The sequence below is a fragment of the Aythya ferina genome (assembly GCF_964211825.1).
Source record: "Aythya ferina genome assembly, chromosome: 4".
In the NCBI taxonomy this organism is placed as follows: Eukaryota; Metazoa; Chordata; class Aves; order Anseriformes; family Anatidae; genus Aythya; species Aythya ferina.
The window spans coordinates 56,182,185-56,197,064 of NC_140300.1; the positions used below are offsets into that span (position 1 = coordinate 56,182,185).

The 14,880-nt window shown below is 36.8% G+C and overlaps 1 protein-coding gene across 15 annotated transcripts in view; it reads left to right on the forward strand.

The window, feature by feature from the left end:
* TENM3 (teneurin transmembrane protein 3) overlaps positions 1-14,880 on the forward strand; it is a 1,337,386-nt gene that overhangs the window by 1,201,643 nt on the left and 120,863 nt on the right. For 8 of the 15 annotated variants that reach the window (XM_084518183.1, XM_084518194.1, XM_084518190.1 and 5 more), the window contains one exon: positions 4,118-4,210. The exons of the other annotated variants lie outside the window; for them this stretch is intronic. In XM_084518183.1, the coding sequence (XP_084374309.1) occupies positions 4,118-4,210 (93 nt within the window). The remainder of the gene's footprint in view (positions 1-4,117; positions 4,211-14,880) is intronic. 15 annotated transcript variants of the gene reach the window in all.

The window sequence follows — 14,880 nt, forward strand, 5'->3', positions numbered from 1 at the left end:
TTTTTTAGTTTTCTTAAATATTCCTGTATTGTTTATGAGGCTTGAACACTGTAGAGTAGGATTCCAATGAAGAGATATCATCATCATATTCAGACAATTTAGTGCATTAGAGAAAAGGTTTTTTTAATAGAATAGGTAAATTTGTAGTGGGAAAGTGTACTAAGATGGTGAAGATTTACGGGACAGCTGGTGAATCTTCTGTAGATGGATAAGATCTTTGGTGTTTGCTTCCACTGCCATATATGTTTTCTTTATGTCTATAAAGAAAAAACATAGTACTTGAATGAGAATGTGACTTCCAACCTGGATTATAAATTTTTTTGCCAATTATAAACTTCTCATCTTTTAAATGCTCCTGATGAGAAGCTAAGGGTATTTGAGTGTTCAGGTTTGGAACAGGTTTTGTACAGGAGCTGAAATGTGAAAATTTCACATTAAAACTGACAGAGCTCTACAGTAGTTTTTCTAATAGTCTCACTTGGTTGGAACTCTTGAGGTGAAGAACCCATCTTACTTGTCATTGATTTTTCCCTTTTTCGTTAAGGTTCCCTATTGAGTGTGATTCTTAGGCTCAGTTTCAACTATATTAACAACTTTTCGATAGGTTTCTTCCTTCATCCATTTCTCAGCCTACAAGAAAGTTTATTTCATCTTTGGCAATATTTTAGCTTATGCCCTACTAAGCTTTTTTATTTTTTATCGGACTTAGATGACTGACTGAGAGCTACAGAATGTGAACGTCAGCATATATGCACAGCTATCTTTCTATCTCTGTAGGCTCATATTGGTGATGGGTGTCATAAAAATGAAATACAGCTTATTGTCGTGTATAGCTGGCTAGCGAATAGGCTGGTTTTGTACATAGGTGAGAGGGAAGTATTTGCAGAACCTGAGGGAGGCTTTAGTCCCTATTATTTTGCAGTAGTAATGGAGGTGACTTTCGAGATATATATTCTATAATAGATTGAGTTGTATATTTAATAGAATATTCTGTGATTTGGTTCTGCGTAGAGTTAATACTTTTGTGTAAAACATTGCTGTTACTCTGTAATTGGATGGACTGTAAGGTGATAGATTAATAAAATCCAATATCCAGTAATATCCAAGTAAATTCCAGTTTATGTTTTTTTAAGTCTTTCCTTAAAATTTTGTGAAGTTCTAAAACCAAAACTTGGATTGCATGAGTGCATCTTGTATCTTTGATGCCATATTTCCAAGACAATGGGGTTATTCAGAAGTGGCAAAACTTGTCATCACTCTTTTGGGGCTAAATCAGATCTACCTTTAAAAAAAGGTGAGAAAAAGGAAGAAAGGAAGGAAAAAAGGAGGAAAAAAAAATAGGAAGCAAGAAATTATTTCCTGCACAATTCCTCTGATTTCTGGCAGAGTGTGGGACCTTTTCACTGGCATTTAATGGTCTTTACTATCTGTCACTTCCCCAACTTGCTGTGAGTTAGGTTCACCTGGAGAAGCTAGCGCCATGGAATAACAATAACTTAGATGAATAAAAAGCATGAATATATTGAATAACTTTACATTTTGTTCTTTGAATTACATGTTGGACAGCCAAAATCATGCAAATACATGAATACATGCTAGGTATCCAAATCTTATAAATGACAACTAAGTAATTAAATGTTACTTATCTTTGGTCTTTAGGTTTTTATTCACCTACTAGCTTCAGTAATTTATTCTTGACCATCAGGATCATTACTTACATTAATGTCTTATCATTCTAGTAGGATCTAAACTACCGATATTTAAGAATACTTAGTAAATCACTTCTTTAAATTCTTTCTCTGTTAAATATTTGAATGTGCAGAATTTTTCTAATGCACAATCAATTACATATGCTAGAATTGAGCAGAGGAAGAGTATGTTAGAATTCATAAATTTGTTTATAAAAGCAAGCTGGTATCATCTCTTAGGCAATAATTTATTAATGTTAGGCACAGAATGTCTAAGATAAATTTGTCAGCAAGGGAAAATTTACATATTCTAGTCCAGGAATAAATCTCTGAAATTATTACGTAACTTTAGTCAGAGCCTATGCTGAATTTTATGTGTATCCAAGAAGAGCTTTGCTCTTCTATTATTTCATTTGCTATATAACATACCTAATTTTCTGAAAGGAAGCTGTGTTTTATATGAAGGAGTGTGAATTTTTCATAGAAACAAACCAAAAAATTAAGATGTTTTTTCATAGTTTATACTGATACTGCATAGTCTTCTCTTACCCCTAACTTACACTTAAAAATAGAATTCATAGGAATTTCATACATCACTGTATTCAGTTACTGATCTACTAATTTTACCAAGAAGAAAGAGGGAAATGGCTGAAGAAATACTTGATGACTGGAAAGCAGTTCAGCATTTTGAAACATTCAGTTAAATTACTACAGTATCTCAGAAGTGATACTGGCAAAACAACTCCTAGAATGTGTTACTTCAAAACAGTTCTGCAAGCTTGATCCAAACTTCATTTTAGGGCGTGAAGATTTTAGGAACTCCTAAAGTGTGATGAACACTGAACAACCATATGTCTTTATTGGGGTGGATTGCCAGTGACGCTAGCGCCTTCAGTATTGATTAAGGTGTGGAAAGGGTGTTGATAGTTTCCAGGGTAGTCTTAAATCAATTTGTGTAAAGGCTGATTGATTGTCTGCAAAAGCACACTGTTGCTGGAGGTTAAAGTCTGCTCAAAGCAGCTATTTTTTTGCATTCCACCTACTAAAGCAGTGTCCAGTTTAATCAAATTCAAAATTGTTTCATTCTGTAAGTCCTCCTAGTTTTCACACATGGACTTGATTAAACATGTAACTTTTATTGAAAAGGGATGGTACAAAATAAAGGCACAAATGAGGGTGGAGTTCAAGGCCTGCTCTTCCAAAGACCCCAAGCATTGTTTTGGCTATGCCACATTGCTGGTCTGTGGATGGAGGAAATAGTTCTCCATTTCACATATGCTGTTGAGAGAAATAGTACATTTTTAAAGATCTGTGTGCAGTAATTCTGAGGACATACATACGCACAAGCTAGACGTGTTCATCAGGGCAAACAACTAGTACTGTTTTCAAAGTCTAAAGCTGAATGAATAAAAGTTATGTTTTCTTGTGGCATAGATTTCTTATGCAGTCAGGTGCTTATAAGCATCTGTATTTGAATCCTAGCACACTGGGCCCATATGCTTATAAGCTTCCCTTGGTGAGAATAGTCTGTTTCTTTAGATTTTTGCTTGGTCTCTCTGGCATCCTTCCAGCATATGAATCCCTTGCTGACGCCCTGAAGACTTGGAATTTGAGCACACTGTCTGTTTTGTCCCCTGTGTCTTAGGCAAGTACCAGTAGTCCAGATTTTGCACAGTATTTGCACAGTATTCCTTGAGGTAGTCATTTACCACTTCAGGGAGATGCAATTGTTGAAGCAAGCATGGATGCAAATTTAGGAAGAGTTCCCAAACCAATTCTTTTCCTTGTTTAGGTAGAGTAAGTAATGTACAGCTGTAAAAGAAGTAATAGTGCCTGGTTATATTTCTCCCCTTTTGTTTTCTTGCCTTTCCCTGAGAGAGCCGGAGTCTGTGGTGCTCCCTTTCCTTCCCCTGCTGCTGTACAGCATCATTTGCAGAACATGAAATCTCCACTCACTCTTGGTAGCCTGCCCTCTGCACATTTTATGTCTGACTGCCTGTGCCAGATAGCCAGCAAGAGACTGGCTTTTCTAGTCTCAGTTCTCTTTCACTGCTTTATCTCTGGTCCAGCCTCATCAAGTAAACATCTCCCACTGTGCACTCAAGTTCTGTTCTCAAGACTATCTTGCCAGCAGCAGCAGCCAGGAATTTTATTCAAGGTCTTGCACAGAAAGAAGAGATCACCAAAGGGTAGTGTCCACCTAATGGTAGCCTTGTAACACCATGTCTTCAAGTTACAGTCCAGCATGTAGCTCAAAAGACAGTACAGAAGGCAGATAAATACAGCATTAAAAATGCAGTGGCAGGTTCAGACATCCATGGGAAATGAAAGTTACTCAATAGAATGAGTGAATTCTGTTTTGGGGATCATCCCATTCTTTAATTTGAAATTGCTGCTCTAATTTCATCTTTTTGTATCTTTGTATGTAGAGAATTAGGAAATCAAGCAGTCCTTGCAAATGGTCATGACAACCTTATAGAGATGGATGTGTTTTCTCCAACATATCACGATAGCAGTTATGGGTATGTGACTCTAAGTGTTTGCATGATGCTAACTGTTGACACAGAAGACAAAATGAGTTTTTTTTAAGATGTCTGATTGCAGCGGTCAAAAAACATCTGGAACAGACTTCCTCATCTTTATGTCTTGTGTGGTTTTTTTTAATAATTTGCCATACTGACTCATAGTAAAGAATGGTTAACTTTGACTGCCAAATCTAGTTTGCTTTCACTTAAGAAGATAAGAGTGCAGTTGAGGTTGTATTAATTCTCTGTGGCCTGATTCTGCAAGCTGCTGCAAACTGTTTGCATGCTTATGCATTTGCCAGATCTGATCCTTAGTTTGTAATAATTTACTGTTCAGCAAATGTTTGTTTTAGAAATATTATGCCTTGTTATTGTAGCGTAAGGATTGACCAATCGAAGTTTAAAGAAATAAAATGTTACAGAATAAACAATTCTTACCAGTTTGGTATTTGAACTGTTAATAAATATAGATAGGTAGATATAGATCCTTATCATAAGAAAAAAGTTCCATATCTATTATTGAACTACAATTTGACTTTCTTTTTCCAAATCAGTATACTTGGTTTCTGATCTACAAAAAAAAAAAAAAAAAAAAAAAAAAAAAAGAAAAAACATGGCAAAGCAGTATCATTTCTAGTGAATTCCAGCTTGTTAAAGAGCATAGTGTGATCAATTTCTGAAAAGAATTATTAATCATAACTTTGCCTTTTTTTTTTGTTAATAGTAGGGTGAAAATCAATACTTCATGTCCAAATTCTGTTTTGCTAATTGTAACTCTTTAAAGTATAAAAAGGATAAGATATTATTTGATTTAAATAAGAATATCTGCATCTGCCTGTTAATAACTCATTAATTTGTAAAATATATTGACGCTGTACATTGATCTGGTTCACGTTCCAAAATCTCTTAAACTTTCACTTAGCCACAAATTAAATCAGCAGCAGTAAGGGAGTTATGTGTTAAATTCAATTAGTTACTCATTTTCAGCAAACTCAAAGGTACTGCAGATACTTACCAGAAAACCATTTTCTTATTTTTTTAAAACAAGTAAGCATACTGTATTTAAAAAATATATGTATTACCATTCCCTGTAGATCATTTACCACAGAATACTGATTCAGATGCATAATTGCTGAAGCAAAGTTAATAGAAACGTTCCTGGTTTGTACTTTATATGTTTGTAATGGGACCACCAAATGCAGGTATTTTGGCAAATGGACTATGTTGTATGAATTTCCTTTTAGTCGATACTAGTTCAGGTAGTGGTGCAATGAAATTTATCTTGTTTGTAATCCCTTCATTTTTAAAATTATGCTAGCAGGGATCATTTCCTGGTGTGAAAGTTGTCCAGAGATAATAACACATCAGTTCCAAAGCATAATAGATTTGAGACTACGACATGCAATCAGCGTGAAGATTCAGTTTATCAGCCTCACTAACATACTGAGTCACAGTTAGAATCATTATATATTTGTTTCTTTGTTTTCATGTTATGTGTTACATTACAAAATATTATTTTTCAGTTTGTAGGGTGTATGGAGAGGATATTAATCTAATGAATGTGACAATTTTAGTGTTAATAATGGTAATAGGAAAAGACATTTTGCATAGAAACTCTAGTGATTCATATGTCTAGACCTTAGAAATAGTTGTTTATAGCTTTGAGAGATTTTTGCACAGTGCATTAATTATCATAAGACAGTTCGAAATCTCTAGTCTTTTAATGGTAAGTATTGTTGGCCTTACTTGGTATGGCTATCCCTATCCCTAGTATCTAAATGTATGCTTTTATACATCCTGAGAAATCATCTTAGTTTGAAGTAAATAGCCTGTTTTTCTTTTATCTAACCTGAAAGTCTGAGTTATCGAGGTATCAGAATTTGAAAAAGGAGATTCAATATCTAGTGAATGATTGCATTTATATTTCTTACTGTTAAGCTTCCTAGCACTTTCTATCTCCTTATTTTCTGAAAGTTTCATTTTTCGCAGGGATAGGGTTTGAAAACCTGTTGTAGTGAAGAGGGAATTCTTTGCAATGATTGCAAAGACTGGGGATTTTTGTCATGGGTTGGCAAACATGTTCAGGAGAGCTCAGTTTAAAAGTGGCTAGGTTGTTACAAGGCCATAGTGAATTGAATTCAAGAGAGGAAGAAACCAGGAGTGTGGAGTGGAGGGAAGAAATCTGGACATAACTACATGACTGGGCACAAAAGGAGTAGGAGAAGCTGCACAAATGGTTAAGATGGAGTAGCCCAAAAGAAGAAACTACGAGTGCTTGGTTAGGCAAAGTAGGACTTAGATAAAATGCTAGGCTGTTAGGAACGGAATATCTAAGATGAAACCCAAGATTATTCCATGTTACTGCTTGTAAGTGCTTGAGAAACCTTTTCAAATAGTATGTACCTCAAAACCTATAGGACTAACTCAAAATTATGAGAAACCTTGGCTGCTGATACGTGCTCTACTAGGTGAGAAACCAGGAATAACCATACCAAAGACCTCGTATCTGTGATGGTGTAAGTCAATAAGAAATTTTTCAGTACAATCTCTGAAGTGTCAAATTTGCTTTAAAATATCAGAAGTTAAACAAACAAACAAACAAAAAACTTAAGTAAAAAAAAAAAAGTCAAGACCATAAAGCAGATAACAAGTTACAGAGTCAAAAGCTAATCTCTTTCTACAGTTGCATGCCTGCAGTAGAGCCTACCATCCCAATCAGTGCAGCTCAAATTGAACCAGAAAAGAACTTTAACAGATTCTGGAAATTCTTTCCATCACATTCAGATAGGTACGAAAATTATACCAAATACCATGGCAAAGCAAAGACTGGATGACATTATACTGTCAGCATACAATATCTCAGTAAATGTAGGTTGTGCAGTGAGAAGTCCAGCTTCAGGAAAGCATCAGAGAAAATGAAAACTGTTTAAAAAAATACTGACATCCAGTCTGGACACAAGATGTAATCCTCTGCCTTACTGAGTCCCTGAATGGTGATCTCTCAAGTCTTTTTATAGATTTTGGTATTTTGCGTACAAAAGAGCATGCAAACGTAGTAAATAAGTTTTCACCAAGGAACAGTTAAGGACTGGAAAAAAGGAATGGTAGGTGCCTCACAGGTATTTGTACAGTTGGCAGTTTGGTGGTATTGGCTGTAAGACAGTGCTGTCACTGCAGTGGCATCAATCTGGCTGTCTGATTGACTGCTGGTAACGCAGTAGCGGCAGCACAGAGTTCAGCACAGGTTATCACAGACTCAGAATTGCAAGAGAACCACAGCTTATGGACATCAATAAGTGAGCTAAGGATCACAAATCTATTATGATGGAAACTTCAGCACATTTGTAGCTTGATGCAGAATCAGATCCTGTCAGCCGCTGACAGAGTAATAGTTCACTTCTTCAACTTCCCTCTGGTTTTAGTTCCTTTTAAAATGCCCAGTAGGTCAATCAGGTCTTTCTGCTGCAGATGAAATTTCAACCTTTGTTTCAACTTCTGAACTAAGTTTTGGGTAAATAATGCAGCTCTGAGTCTCTCTTTTTAATCACATGTGCTTTTTTTGGAATTGTCTCCATGTGCATTTTGAGGCATTTGCTGCAACTGAATCACATTATAGAATTGTAGAATAGCTTGGGTTGGAAGGGGCCTTAAAGCCCACCTAGTTCTAAGCCCCTGCCATAGGCAGGGACACCTCCCACCAGACCAGGTTGCCCAGGGCTTCATCCAACCTGGCCTTGAAAACCTCCAGGGATGGGGCATCCACAGCTTCTCTGGGCAACCTGTGCCTGTGTCTCACAGCACTCTGAGAGAATTTTCTCCTAACATCTAATCTAAATTTCCCCTCTTTTAATTGAAAATTGTTCCCCCTTGTCCTATAATTATCTGTCCAAGTGAAAAGTTACTCTCCATCTTTTTTATGAATTTTTATGTATATATAAATAAATAATTGCTCTCTTTCAGCTTAGTAAAGACTGCAAGTGTAGTAAAAGGGACTGGATGAGTACAGTGGCCTGCCTTTCCTCTTTGATTTTCTCCCCGGGAAGCTTAACTTACTCAATATTCAAGAAAGGAGCTGGCCAAGATCAGAATACCTCATTTCAGAGACCTCTCTCTCTCAGCTGCGATATGATTCCAGAAGAACAAGATGAAGAACTGTAATATAAATCCTTATGATTTATATTTATGATTATGATTATGACGTGAACATTTCCAGTTGTTACCGTAAAATTCAGATGTTTTCCTTTACCCTCTCTTCCTCTGGAGAGACGAGATCTGGAGCAGCACAAGCACTATCATTATCTAAAAATGCAGTAACGGGCTGTGAAGTCTGTTCCCTCCAATTGTTGCCTCCTTCCAAAGTGCATATCAGTGACCAAGAATAACCAGGGCCATGTCACTACCTATATGGAAGTCACTGTGAGTGCTAGACCTTTAAGACACCCAAAGCAAGCCTGTAAGGAGAACAGAGTCACTTGATATTTTTGAGCAATATATGAGTCTAGTTTCACTCTCTTCTATCAGGCAGGTAATGGGACTTTCCTACAGAGAAGAGTATGAGTAACTGAAACTGTGGCAGGTTTCTTGGTTTGCCCACCCAGCATCAAAAGTCATTCTTTGCATCAGTCTCCCCAGCTCACTTCCACAAAGTGCAGTTTAGCCCTGTTTGTTTCCCTTGCCCATCTTCACAGAGTGCAGCATAGCAGAGAGGAACACAAAAGAGCAGGCTCAGAACAGGCTGATTTAACTGGTTCTTTTGATCTGAGATATGTGTATCCGTATAACACTGAAGTGAACCCCTCTTTCTTGGGGGAGAGAGCTAGCAGCCCAAATTTTGAGGAACAATTAATAGGAATTTTACAAGTGCCATGTGCTTACTACAGCACTATATTCTTACTTATGCCACCAAGAAGGTAGGTAAAGTGCAAAGGAAGAGTTTTTGGGTGCAAGTCACCAGTGGCTTCCGAAGGAGATTGAGATACTGTCATGTCTGGATTGCTACTGGAAGCTTCTGCTATGGATTGCTATGTCTGACTTCAGTCTTTCTCTAGCAGCAACCAGCATCAGAGCAATAACCTGCCAGGGACCAGATGTGAAAGAACACAGAAGCAGCAAGGAGGGCACTTGCAGCCCTACTGGTTTTTTTTTCAGTCTTTAGTTTGTGAAGAAAGTGGGTCCTCGGTGTAAACCCACCCAAATTCAAGCAGATGTTACCATATGTAAAGTATTTCTCTGAAACATTTGAATAAGCTGTTACAAGAGGCTTATCTCAGGTTCCCACAGACGTTTCCTCTGTTTTTGCATATGGGTAATAGCTTTCCTCTCTTTCTGCCTCTCTCCCAAACTTTGATCATCATTTGATCTGATGTGATCTTAGAGCTTTTTCCAGGATTACGGTAGCATTAATATTGGCTCCGAGGAAGCGGAAATTCCCTTTTATCTCTTCCTAGGTATTTTTTTTTCCAATTCTTCACAGAAAATATAGTAAGACAAATTCACAGCATAATGTAGTTTCTGTGCTGGCTTGGATTTGTGTTAAATGCAGCCGTATGGTTCTATGGAAGTCAGTCATAAGCCTGTGCTAAGGGCAAACACCACCAGCTACAAGGTTTCATCTCAGAAGAATGTTAACAGAAGATGAAGACAGGCATGAAGTGCTCACAGAGAAACAAAAATCCAATCCCTTTTGGAGCCTACTGGGAATGCTGATCTCATGCATCAGTGAACTAGAGTTCGTATGAGACCTAGCCAGTAATTTCTGTTATCTCTTTTACATCTTCCCTGTAACGTCAGTTGGTGGAGATTAATCTTCTCGTTCCATCTGCTTCTTCAACTCAGTGCAAGGAATCAGATTTATTGACGTGATCTATCCATTAGTGAGCCAGGCAGAGCTCTCTAATGTCACGTGGCAGGTGAGGGTCATGGTCTCACTCAGGGAACCCAGTTCAATCCAGCATGGGTAGGATCAGACAAGACTTAGAACACACCAGCCAGTAGATGCAGTGCAGTGACTGTGATCTTGGACCACTGTTTTTTTCCACTGTTAATGGTTTTCTGCTGATTCTGACAGCTAATGTATCTGGTATGTTTTTCGTAAACAAAGAGCAAGCATGATAATCCATTCCAGGGAGGGAGAAAATCAGCTGGTTTGGATTAAGGAAAGTCAGGGAGAGAGAAACACAAAAACTTACATAACAGAGCTTGGACCAAGCTAAAATATCTGCAGCTAGATGTAGCCATGCTCTCCTGAGTTAATTCATTAAGACTGACTGATTTCTTTGTATGGAAATGGCAAAGAAAATGATAGGTCTTCAGAGAGATAGACACCTGCTATCTCTGCATATGTCAGCAAGGAAGCATTTGAGATAGAGAATGAGAGCTCCCACACCTCAGAAGTATCTTCTGACTAACTTCAGTGCCCCTTTAGACCACCAGAAAAATAACAAGATATGCTGTAGGTACCCTTATGTCTTGCTAGCTTACATCAACTTCACAGTGCTGCCAAGGTGTTATAGAAGGTGCTACTACACTACTGAAAAGCAGAATTAATGATTGTTGCTGTGTCCAGAAAGATGAATTTTGAATTAGGACCATTTTTAGACAAAACATGCTATTTTGTTTTTTGTTCAGGTTAGCAGTCATCACAGATGTATTCAGTACAAAAGAGATTAATTACAGTTTCTATTCTAATGAGCTTAGCAATACCATTACGTGAAACGTCAAAATCAAGCCATTAGGAGTACTGTCACTTTCTGAGCAGCAAAGTTGTGTCTCTTGAAGTACTAGTCCTGAAATGTACATATATCACCAAAACATAAATCCACTAAAATTTACATTTCTCTCAACCCGTGTTCACTTGAAGTAGATTCAACAGAAGTTTTTTCTACCTCTTGAGGATATCAGAATATGATTGATGTGTTCCTAATTTTAGATGTCAAATGTGTAGATATACTGCATCATGCCTCAGAGTGAATCCAGTGTAACAGATTGAGAACCTCAGCAGAACAGATAAGAACATTTACCTTGACTTGCTTACAAATTTCTTTCTTCATATAATAATGTCCATATATTCAACGCTCCTTAGAGGCAAATTGATAATTTTTAATAGAGTGAGATACTGGCTCACTCACTAGAGTGTGATTTGAGTTGGTTTTTGAGGGTAGATAAACCTGTGCTCCACAGTATGAAAATTGGTCTGCTCATTTCATAAAGCAGGTAAACTGTGATTACGGAAGGCAGAATGGTACTGCCGTGGCTGATAAGGCAAACTGCAGTAAGCTTGTGGTCCAACAGCGAGCTCTCCTGCTGGCAATAGCAAGTATGTCCAGGTTTTTTCTCAAATAGCAAGGAGAACAAATGAGTCAAATTTATTAGATTAGTGGACTCCCACAAAATAAAATTTCAGAGACTCACAGATATGCTTACATAGCTGAAGGTCTTTTGGTACCTAAGGGTAAAAGAACCAAATACAAAAAAAAAAAAAAAAACATATGTTAGGGGCAGGTTTTCTTTTCACTTTTGTCTCTCCACAAGTCAGTTTCTGTTCAGTTGTCTTCTGAATGCCAATTTTGCTATATTCTGCACCAGAACAACAGGTATCTGAACATAGTCTTCCTCCACTCCACAGTTGTCTTTGCCTGACCCATAACGAACCTATATCTTGATTTTTCTTCTTTTTTTATTTGCTTTAAGCAATTATTTTTTTAATGCATTTGCATATTTTACCCTAGAAATAAAATGAATCAAAGAGTAGTTTTATGAAGATGTTGTCATTATATACTGCAGGGCAAACAGTACATACTCATTATATGAGAACAAGGAAACAATTGGTTGAATTTAAATTGAAATAGATAGAAGAAAACACATTTTGACACAACGCGTGTTCAGCCTACAGAACTGAATGCCACAAGACATCTGTGAAACCTGAGTTGTGAACTGTTAGAGAATAAGTAGTCCGGAAGACTTTGAGTTTTTCATTTTGCACTGGCCACTTTTAGACAAGATACTGTCCCTGGTGATCCACCCAGCTGTGGTAATGTCTCTTTCTGCCTATTTGGTTACAGTTAACAGTTATATGTGCAAAATCTGTGTTTCTCTATCAAATACGATTATCTTTACAAATTTTTGGAACAAACTAACGTGCTCGTTGTACCACCTGTGTTTACTGGAATCTTTCCCTTACACTGTTTTGTTTTGTTGTTTTGTTTTGATTATTACTTTTTTTTAAAAAAAAAAAAAAAAAAAAAAAAAAGAGATCTTCAAAATCTCAGGTCAAGGAGAATTTCTAAGAAATTACAGATTTTCTTCCTCAGCGGTCTTCCTATCATGGTCTGTAAGAATCTGAAGAGCCACATAAAATTTACACCATCATGGAAATGATAAAACAGACAACATTTTAGGCAGTGTAGAAGACATTACTGTAAGAAAACCTCAGTCTGTGTTGATATCCTATGTGCCAAGGCATTATGAAATACGTTACTGACCTTCGTGGAGTCTCTCTATGCAGAAGTGCAACCAAACTGATAGAGTTTGTTTGCTCCAGATTCTTCAGGTGCTGGTAGTACACAACAGTACACAAGGTGTACTGTTTGGAAGGGAACATGTACATTTGGAAGGGAAAGATATGGTTTTTTAAACACATTTATTCTAAATACAGTTTTATTCTGGGTCAAGGGTATTGTAGCATTTAAGATGAGGAGGACAGCAGTGTCTGGTCACTGTCATAATCGGCATCACAGAAAAATAACAGTGGCTTCCTTCCAGTCTCACTTTGAAAAACATGACAAAACCTGATAAAACACGATTCATGTTCTGACGTACTTAGAAGTGTTCAACAGAATTTTGCTGAGCCTTCTTCACGTTTCCTTATTTAGAATGAATTTTGTAATAGAGTCCTGTGTAACTTGTAGTATGTCATGACATATTTGCCATGGGATTTTGCACTCTCTTCGTGGGGTTGTGCTGTATGACCTATTCTAAAACAAAACTAAAATGCTGCTAAGAAAGTTGTTGGAAATGGTAAGATAGTCTTCAAGCATCTGCAAAGCATTCTGTATACAATGCCTAAAACCAGAGAAATCACAGCTACAAATCACCTTTGCTAAAATCTACAAATCAGTATAAGCTAAAAAAAAAAAAAAAAAAAAAAAAAAAAAGTCACATATCTAGTGTAGATGTTGTATTATGGATGTTAAAAATATTCAGTAATTGTATAAACTTTTAGACCAGCGTCTTTAAAAGTAACGTAGAACAGTCCTTTTTGTTTTGTGATACTTTATTAATGTAATAATTGTGCCTCTGGTGGTCTGGACTTCAGGGACTTCCAGACACTTTTACGTAATACTGCATTCATTAATGCGCAGTATCAATTTTTTTTCTAAACTGAGGTGGAAAGATTTTGTCACAGATATTTTTGTAAGGAAAGTTATTCTAAATTGCATTTGCGTTGCTGGACACTGGGCTACCTTCTATCAAAAGTATTTGGGTTTGTGGTCTGAGCCTTACTGTCCTTGAATGTTTTTGTAATCTATCTCCATTTCTCAAAAGACACAGTTTTCAGTTAACTTAATCTTTCTGCCCAACTCCTGTTTTTTTTTTTATCACTTTTTTCCCATCCTGCTTTCCCATTTACCGAATTTAGTAGAGGTTACTTCAATTTTATTTTCCACAGAGGAAGTGGCAGCAGTGAAGAAATCTTATTTGGTATGAATCCTCACCCTGAGCTTGAGGAGGAAAAAAAAAAAATCATCTGGATGGCAGCAAGTGCACACCAGCCCCTGATACACAGAGAGTACGAAGTTCAATTAAAAGGATGATTGTTTTATTGTTATTCACAAGTTTTCTTACTTGACTTCTTACTTGACTTACTTTTCTTACTTGACTTCTTTGGGTTTTGCTACTTTATTTCTGTCTTACCTTTTAAAAGAGGAAAGGTAGGCGCAATGCCTGCCATTTGTGAAATAAGGTGACTTCCTCGCTGCCTTTGCAAGCAAGGATTCATTTTATGACATAACTTTCCATTTTACCATAAAGCTGTAGTTCAGAACTGCTAGGTACTAAATTCTTTCCACCTAAAATTTTAAGATTAGCTGCACTTTTTAACAGAAATGTACATTGAATTAGCAGACAGAAGTATATTTTGAATAAACATAAAAGTAGAAGATTATTTGCTTTAAAAATGAATTGATTTACATGATAACAGAACTAGCTTGTCTTGTAAAATATTACCACGGTTCAATGGAATTTTTTACTCTGAAGCTTTAATAAAATATTTAAAGTGCTACTTACACGAAGATCTAGCAAGTGCTTGTTAAATGATCAATTTTGAATGGAAGATACACTATTACAGATGCTATAAGCTCCCTATGAGAGGAAAAGTAGTGTAATTGCTGGTAAATCAGTGCCTGGTCAAATAGTGCAAACAGTTTAGGCTTTAGAAAATAGCTACTCAAGTACCATGGTTTGAAAAGACAAGATAAATGGATATATAGATAATTAAAATCATTTGTGGATAGATTATATTTCAAGAGCACAAAGAAGTATGGCATTATCTGGAAGCAGCCTGGATTTGTTGTCAGATACCGTATCCTTCTGCTCATCTCATAGGAACGCTGTTTGGCATGGCTCAGAGAGGCAGACAAGATGTGCAGGCCTGATAGCATTGCACTTTA